The sequence below is a fragment of the Chiloscyllium plagiosum genome, unplaced genomic scaffold (assembly GCF_037043375.1).
Source record: "Chiloscyllium plagiosum isolate Xiang-an unplaced genomic scaffold, Cpla_swu_hap1 HiC_scaffold_7, whole genome shotgun sequence".
In the NCBI taxonomy this organism is placed as follows: Eukaryota; Metazoa; Chordata; class Chondrichthyes; order Orectolobiformes; family Hemiscylliidae; genus Chiloscyllium; species Chiloscyllium plagiosum.
This window is the reverse complement of record NW_028270145.1, coordinates 54072039-54080173: the sequence shown is the minus strand read 5'-3', so window position 1 is coordinate 54080173 and position 8135 is coordinate 54072039. Positions and strand designations below refer to the sequence as shown.

The 8135-nt window shown below is 38.0% G+C and overlaps 1 protein-coding gene across 1 annotated transcript; it reads left to right on the top strand.

Moving 5' to 3' along the window:
- Positions 1 to 689: 689 nt before the first annotated feature.
- dlx1a (distal-less homeobox 1a) lies at positions 690 to 7458 on the top strand. Its single transcript, XM_043693644.2, has 3 exons — positions 690 to 5369; positions 5696 to 5895; positions 6585 to 7458. The coding sequence occupies exons 1-3, from the start codon at positions 5060 to 5062 to the stop codon at positions 6834 to 6836; spliced, it is 762 nt and encodes a 253-aa protein (XP_043549579.1). The 5' UTR covers positions 690 to 5059; the 3' UTR covers positions 6837 to 7458.
- The last annotated feature ends 677 nt before the right edge of the window (positions 7459 to 8135 follow it).

Below are 8135 nucleotides of genomic sequence, written 5' to 3'. Positions count from 1 at the left end.
TGGTCATGACGGAATTTGTTTGTCCTATTCAGTGATTGGCAGTATTTATTCGAGAATGGGATGGCAAATTCATTTCACATACACTATATGGGGTTTTCAAGAGTGCGTGTTAAGTGTGATTTGCTGCAATGTAAAGAGTTCTGAATATAGGGAAGACAGATAAAGAAATAATTGGTGGATAAATAAGAAAGCCAGTATGTTTGTATTTGAATCGCCATCACTTTCACTTTGTAATGAAATTCAGTATGGTCCTCCAGTTACCTAGTGCCTGACTTTTGTATGGTGGACGTTGTCACTGTATCGTTACGTTTAATACTATAGCTAAATCCTTCAAACGCTGAAAGAACATTTTCTGTACTTCGAAAGCCAATCGGGATGTGATCCAGAATTGAGTTTTTAATCTGCATTTTTCAATTTTATTTTGTAAAAATGCACCAAAATTGAATAATTAATTTCAGGAATCGCTAGTCCTCGACCCTGGCTGTTGAAATTTCCAGTGTTCGCTTTGCGTATAAAATAATGTTAATCTTAAAAAGAATGATTTAAATTCCTATCACTTTGATGTATCGAGAGGTGGCATTTAATACCTGTTTTGGTCAGTGAGCAGACATACCAAACTGAATTTTAATTCCAAGAAACATGTAAATATTATCACTGACCCTAATTATGACGTTTAGGGATTTGCCTGCTATAAACCCAACCCCTGCCGCATCGGAAAGAATGGAATTGTAAACCTAACAGCATTTCAGTCATTGATCATTCGATATATTGTGTGTGCTACATGTTTAACTTAGTATTTTGTAAAATCCCAAGTACTCTGAATAATACTGTACTTTTTTTTTAGCAACCAAAATTCAGTAAAGACTGAAACAAAATCAGTGATTACTGAAAGAGGGGAACGTTTCACGTGAAAGCTTTGCTTAAATCTTAAAACTTGCTAGCCATAAACCGGAAAGAGCGAATGCCTTGGGTACACATCATCGTTGAAGTGGAAAACAGTAACTGTAGCCAGCAGGAAAATAATCAGCGATTACTGTGCGCAAAATGGTTTGGCGATTTCTCCTTGCCACTGTCTTACACTTTATTTGCAGGTTCTCTTTCACGGGTTAAAATTGTCTCGTTGAAAGTTTACGCCATTTTGTTTCCAATTCCTGTGTGCTCATTGTTGTCATTTTTATTTATTGGGAGGAAGAAATCGAGTCACTTTTTTCAAACCAAACATGACTTCATCTTTTATTTAGCTAGAAGTTGTTTTATAATATTAATCCTTTTTACGGCTCGGCTAAAGGTCATAAAAGCATAAATCTATCGAAATGAGACTTGTCACTTAAATTGTGTATGTAATTAAATAATTAATGATAGTAACACGCACGCAAGAAAAGTCCTATCTTGTGTTTAGATATTTGTTAAACGCTGAATGTTAGAGATCATACGTAAGATTGTGTTCTGTTTGCTATGAAAAACATCTATTTGCAAGTTAGTCTGGCAGTCTTCTTCGGCTGACTTGTGATTATGAGAACAAGCAAAATTTTACAAGTGCTCCTATATTGAACATACTTTTGATGTTATCAAAACAGCACTGTGATTAACAGCCCTCGGGGTCAGACATTAATTGGTCAGCGATCATACAGAGAAAGAAACACAACACGTTTAAAGTGTGACTACAATGCTTCAATGCATCCCTTAAATGTGGAGATGTGGTGCACTTTAGATTTTTCTCGCTTTAACAAACTTGACAAAATATATATTCGTGCTGTTGGGATTCGTGTGGCATCTGGAGACAATCACACACACGTCGGAAGAATTAAGTTAAGATTGTCACGTTAGCCCCGAGTGGATTTCAGAGCAGATTAATTCTGCCTGTTTACAAGATCTTTAGATAAAAACGTCTCTGTTCATTTTAAATATTAGAGGAATTGAACCAAATCGACACCTAAACTGTTGGTGGTGTAAGTTTCATCTGAAACAGGTGCTGTGTTCTTTCTGTTATAGCTAGCGGTAGATTCGGAGACAGGTTTCTTCCATCTAGCTCGAGCATACTTTGAAATCCTTGCTAAGATGCAGTCATGTTCTACCTAGTCTCCAGTTTACCGCAACATTGACTTGTTATACCTGTTACACTTGTTATACCTGTAAATGGTTCTATCAGTTGTAATTCAATTAACAATTGAATTTGACAATTAACGATGAATTTGCTGTGATGTTTCAAATTATATTAATGTTAATTTAAGTAGTTTATTGTACCATTATTGAAACGTGTTTAATCAAATATGTAAGAAGGTAAGGGTTTTAATTGAGAATGCAAGTTGCGTAGCTAGGCGTTCTCTTAAGTTTGGAAAAAATCATAGCTGTGTTTTTTTGGCCTGTTGACTCTTAAACTGATATATTTACACATTTTTCCCTTCCTGTAAATAAAACTCACACTAATAAGCTTCATTGGCAGCGAGAGATGTTGAATATGCCTGCAGTACAAATATTTTTATGAACCTATCACATGAATAAATATGCATATCAATTTGTGGAGCCGCAATTTTAGTGCCTAATTGGCTTGGCCAAGGACAGACTTTCTCAAAATACAGAATAGACCTAAACAGTTGATTATAATTAAATATTTCATTCAGGGCTGGGCACTGTTTCTGCAGCTGACATGTAAATTTTCATGGTCAGTCTTTCAGTGTTTTATTGCAGTTCTCAGTCAGTGACGTTAAGTGAAGCAATGGGCTGGTACGTGAAAGAGTTTTCACTTACTGTTAATGTTCGAGAAATTTATTAACAGCGGGACAGCGAACATCTGAATTCATAGAAGCTTTTGAAATTGTTGTTCAGCAGCAAGGCAATTACTTCATTGTTGCTGAGAAAGCGGTGTCATTTATTTCCGCAACCTATTCAACAAAATGCTAAAACATATTTTTCTTCAATTTGAAGAAAACATGCATTTCCTCCAAGTGTTATACTTAGGAATACGAGTTCAAATTGTTGAATTACGGCGAAGTGTGATGTACTGAAGAACAAAATGTGCCACAACTTAGGTTGTGTGTGTATTTCACCTTGAAACGGTTATTTGGATACAACAACGGGCGCGCATTATATTGTGAATTCTGTTTTGTAACAACCTTCCGAAATAGTTCCTTAATTGATTTATGCAACAGGACCTCCGTTAACTGTGTGCGGTCTGGAGAAGTAAACCTTACGTGCATCGACTTTGTTCCGTTAAAATATGGAATGACTACCGTTAGAATTACAAACCAACAGCTACTTAAATCAGGCACTGTCTCAATTATGTGAAACAAATAATTCGGTTTTGTCTCCATAGAAAAGGAGGGAAATTGTGTAAAATAAGTCATGGAAATAAAATGCTTCGAAAATGTTCAGCGCAGGTTAAAAATCGACATTTGTTATATAGAGATGACTGTGCGTTAAAATCACTTAAGCTTTAAATATTCGTTATTCCAGATGTATGCATTTGTATTATATCAGCTTTGCCTTATACTTACTGGCCGCCAGCATCTCATCAGGATTCAAATTACACCGTTTATCGCTGTGTGTGAAGTATTTAAACCCGAAAATGCATTTTAAGTACCTTTTATTCGCCCTTCAAACAAAACAGTGCAATTAATCTCCCACACTGAAGTATGCTTTCTAGATATTTTATATCATTCTCAGGTCGCATGTGAAATGCAAAAATCTCCGTGTATCATTAATATGATGCATGATTTTATTTTAAATCTGACGCCTGTACACAGACATGTCTATGCTATAGTTTGGCTCACTTGTTAACGATGAAAGGATTGGATCTTGCAATTGGTGTTAAATATATGGCTAATTATGCGTATGAAAATTAAGCCTCAGAGTTATGCTAATAGGAGCCGCCTTCAGCTGTTTATCAGAGCTCTTGAGACTGGCATTTAATCAAATGAATCAGTAACTGCTGCATATGCACGTGTGGTCTTTCACCGTATTACTTCATGATAGATGCAGTTTTGCTGCATCACAAGCGTTATCTTGTTAAATACTATTTAAGTGAGTACAACGTTCAAGAAACGTTTTAATTTTATATTAGTTGTTGCGCACATGATTTTATTTTTAATTGCGTGTCTTCGTTCGTCTTTACAATGATGGACCGGGACTAGTTCGGCCGTTTGCTAGATTGACCATTTTGCCTATGTTTTCCCCATTCGAATTTAGTTTTGAGCAAAGTAAAATCAATGGATAGGCATCTGCTATAATACATTTCAACATAGGAAACGAAAACGTTAGGTTAGTTACGGCTTCTTTATAAAAACAAAATTATACCATATTTACGTTGCCAATCTCTTTTTAAATACAATACCTGATGAACTTTATGCATTTGTATTGCTCCATAAATCCCTAACATCATGAAAGCTTTCATAGGGAGTTACTTTGTGGAGTGCAGCGATTGTTGTTAGGTTGAAGATAATGCATAAAGTTTCTTGTATACCATTTATACTGCAGAAGGGCACTCAGTTTTGAAATATTACGTGTAAAATTAACGAAAGCAACATCTTGTAGTTGTCAATACTGTCATTAAAATCATAATGTATTATTTTGGCAGCAGTGTTTTGGATATTTACAATACGGATTACGTGTATTATTGTGCAGCGGTTATGAGTCATTAAAGTCTCAGTTGAGGTCATCAAACTAGGACTTTATAATGTCTGTAATAAACCGTTTCAAAATCGTTTGATTTGAGATGTTAGCCAGAGCGTTGACTTGGAAATGCTGAGAAACTCTCTGGGCCCATCTGTCTGCACGGTTTCGGGCCCCTAGGTCCTTTTGGTTCGGCCAATCAAAACGGCACGTGGTGGAGATGGACCTATCAGCGAGTAGTATTTCTGAATATTCATCAGCTATCCAGTCAAACCTTTCAGGCGAGTTAGTGTGTATTCACAGCATCATGCCTCGACTTTGTCAACCCCAAAACTCCATTTTCTTATGAATGGAGAGTGAAAAAAATCAGATTCGCTTAAATTGGGATCCTTCTCGGCCGGTGGGAGTAGTGGAAGGAAAAGAAGTGAAGTGACAAGCTGGGAGGCGAACGATGACCATGACTACAATGTCAGAAAACCTCAACAGCCCCGTCTCAAGTAAAGCAGTTTTTATGGAGTTTGGGCCACCAAGTCAACAAATGTCGCCTCCCATGTCTCACGGACATTACTCCATGCACTGTTTACATTCCGCCGGGCACTCTCAACATGACAGCTCCTACAACACTGCTTCATCCTTCTCACGGTCTCTGGGCTACCCCTATGTCAATTCAGTGAACAACCATTCCAGTAACCCCTACATCAATTCAGTGCAATCGTACCAAAACAGCTCGAATCTGGCACACACAAGATTAGAGGACACAGGTAAGAACAACAGAATCAGTCAATTCCTGACTCATGTAAATTGCTGTAAACTACACGAGGCAGTTTATTTTTCCCCAGCTGTTTTTGACCAAGCCCGGTGAGGAAATTTGTAGAACAGAAGTTCGCATCATTCTGCCTCTGATCTTTGTAATTATTTATTGCGTAATGCTATAAACAATGCATGCAATTATGGGTAATTATACGTAAACCGTCGCTAGTAAAAATAGACAAACTTTTAACTGCTGTGTTAAATACGTTGTTATTCTGTTGTAGGTAATTATGTATTGGATTTGCACTGCTATGTCATTTTTTTTTGCCCTTTTTAGGAGCAGAGTCAGATAAAGGTACCGTGGTGGAAAGTGGAGAAGTCAGGTTTAATGGGAAAGGGAAAAAAATCCGCAAACCCCGAACCATTTATTCCAGTCTACAGCTGCAAGCTTTGAACAGACGGTTCCAACAAACTCAGTACCTGGCTCTGCCTGAAAGAGCCGAGCTTGCTGCTTCTCTGGGGTTGACACAGACACAGGTAACAGAGATATTAAACTAAAATGCAAAGCACCTCTGTTCGTTACATCGAATCAAACACACTACCGAGCAAAACCAGGTATTCGGTAACATAAACCCTGGCAACTACACTTTAACGCAGAGTTCACAAGAAGTATAAGCCAAAACAGCAAATGTGTGCGTTACCAGACATAAATCCAAGTATTTGGTCACACCAGTGGGAGTTTGAAGCGTTGCAGTAAAATGCAACTCCAATCCATAAAATGACACAGACATGACGGGACGATTCACATGCACGCACCAACAACCTGCTCATTTAAAAGGCATGCAGTATGGATCGTATATCTTACACCAAATTGTTTGGGAAACAATTTCAACAAGTCACCACAAGAAATACGTCATGTTGCTCAAATTATAACATTATAATTGCCTTCTGTTTTCTGAATCGTTGTCCCCGCCTAGAAGAACCCATCAGTGTGGCTGACTATGACTGCTTGGTAAAAGGGATTTATTTTTAATAATTTAGGATTATTTGAGGTTACAAGACATGGGAAAGCATATACTCGCCGCCTCTAATTATAACCTTTCAAAAGTTAGTTTACTATTTAACTTCTTGAATTAGGCTGTTTATAAATGTGGATTTATTGAAAGTCTTGACCCTTATATTCTTTAAAGTCTTAATGCTTAAAACATGTCTGTTATATTATGCAGGTAAAGATTTGGTTCCAGAACAAGCGTTCTAAGTTTAAAAAGCTGATGAAACAGGGTAATGGTGCATTAGAGAACAGCGCCCTTGCTAATGGTAGGGGCCTATCCGGATCCTCCCCTCCAGTTCCACCCGTCTGGAACCCCTCATCTGCCGGCAAGAGCTCCACAGGGACCCCGGGAAACTACATCCCTAGCTACACATCGTGGTACCCTCCAGCGCACCAGGAATCTATGCAGCAGCCCCAACTGATGTAAGATAACCACCCTCGCCCTGTTTAAGCAAGGACAATAATCCAAGAAAGCAATTTCTGAAGTGCACCATGCCCTTAGCACAGATGTGATGCGGAGCGAGTTCCCAATTCTGCCAGCTGACAGCTCGGCGAAATCTCTCTCAGATCCCGGTTAGAACAGACCGCTAGCACCAAGACTCTGTGGCGTAATCCCTGGGACAGTTAAAAAGCCTTTGTTACAAATTCCTTGTATGCATCCTACTCCAAAAGAGGCAGGCTTTGTATCCCCCATTAGGATTTTGCGTCTGTAATCTGAAGACTGGTTTACACAGCGCAGAATTCACGACAGCAGCAAGTTCTTACTGCACGCGGTCACGGTTTTTGTACATATTATTTAAATATGTTGCACAGATTTAGCGGTTTTTTTGTTTTGTGTGGAGTGTACATGATACATTGTGAAATGGGATCTTAATATTTACCTGTGAAATGCAAATGTGATGCTAAAAACACTGTGTCTAGCGTTCTAAATGTAAAGGTTTAGTTTTATATTGACAATGTTAACTTATTGCTTTGTATCTTTGAATCTTTGTAAATATATTATAAAGTCCATTCAAGGCAGTAAAATATGATTTTAAATAGCAGCTGTTACATTATGAAAGTCTCAGTGTGCTCATTCCAGGTTCATTAATACCGAACTGCAAAAAGGCATTCATTATTATCACACTGATTGCAAACTCCATCTTCTCCGCTTGCATATTACAATAACTGAACAAAGTGATCAAACCTCACCCCCAGTCTGTGAATATCCGGGCAATTGAATGAAGTTTCCAAATTCTTTATCAGACGCTAGCAACTCGCATTTTTATATTTAAAGGCCAAGTGGGTTATCCTAAAGTTACTTTCTGATTTTTTACCTCGTGTGTAGTTTCATTTTAGATAACTTGCTTGATAACCTAAATGAAGAAGTCTAAGCTATTATGCTTCCAAATAGTATAATTTCGCTTTGTATCTGACCACCCCTACTGCTCCTGATGTGGGGCCGGATTATGTTGTTACAGTCAAACGTTAGTTTCAGTGTTGCGTCTAGGCTATTCTACTTTAGATTGGACGCAATTATTTTTGCAGCAATTAAAGCACTTACTGCTTTTCAGACTTGTCTATCGCTCTCATGCGCTCTTTTATATATTTCTTGAGGCACAGTAAATCTCTTTTTCAGCATTGAATGACAGGAAGCCACTACTGTGTTAACTAAATAATGGTAAGAGAAGCAGGTGCTGCAGGGGAAAAAAACCCTGCGGTTTGTTCAGAGTAGTTAAAAGCGCTG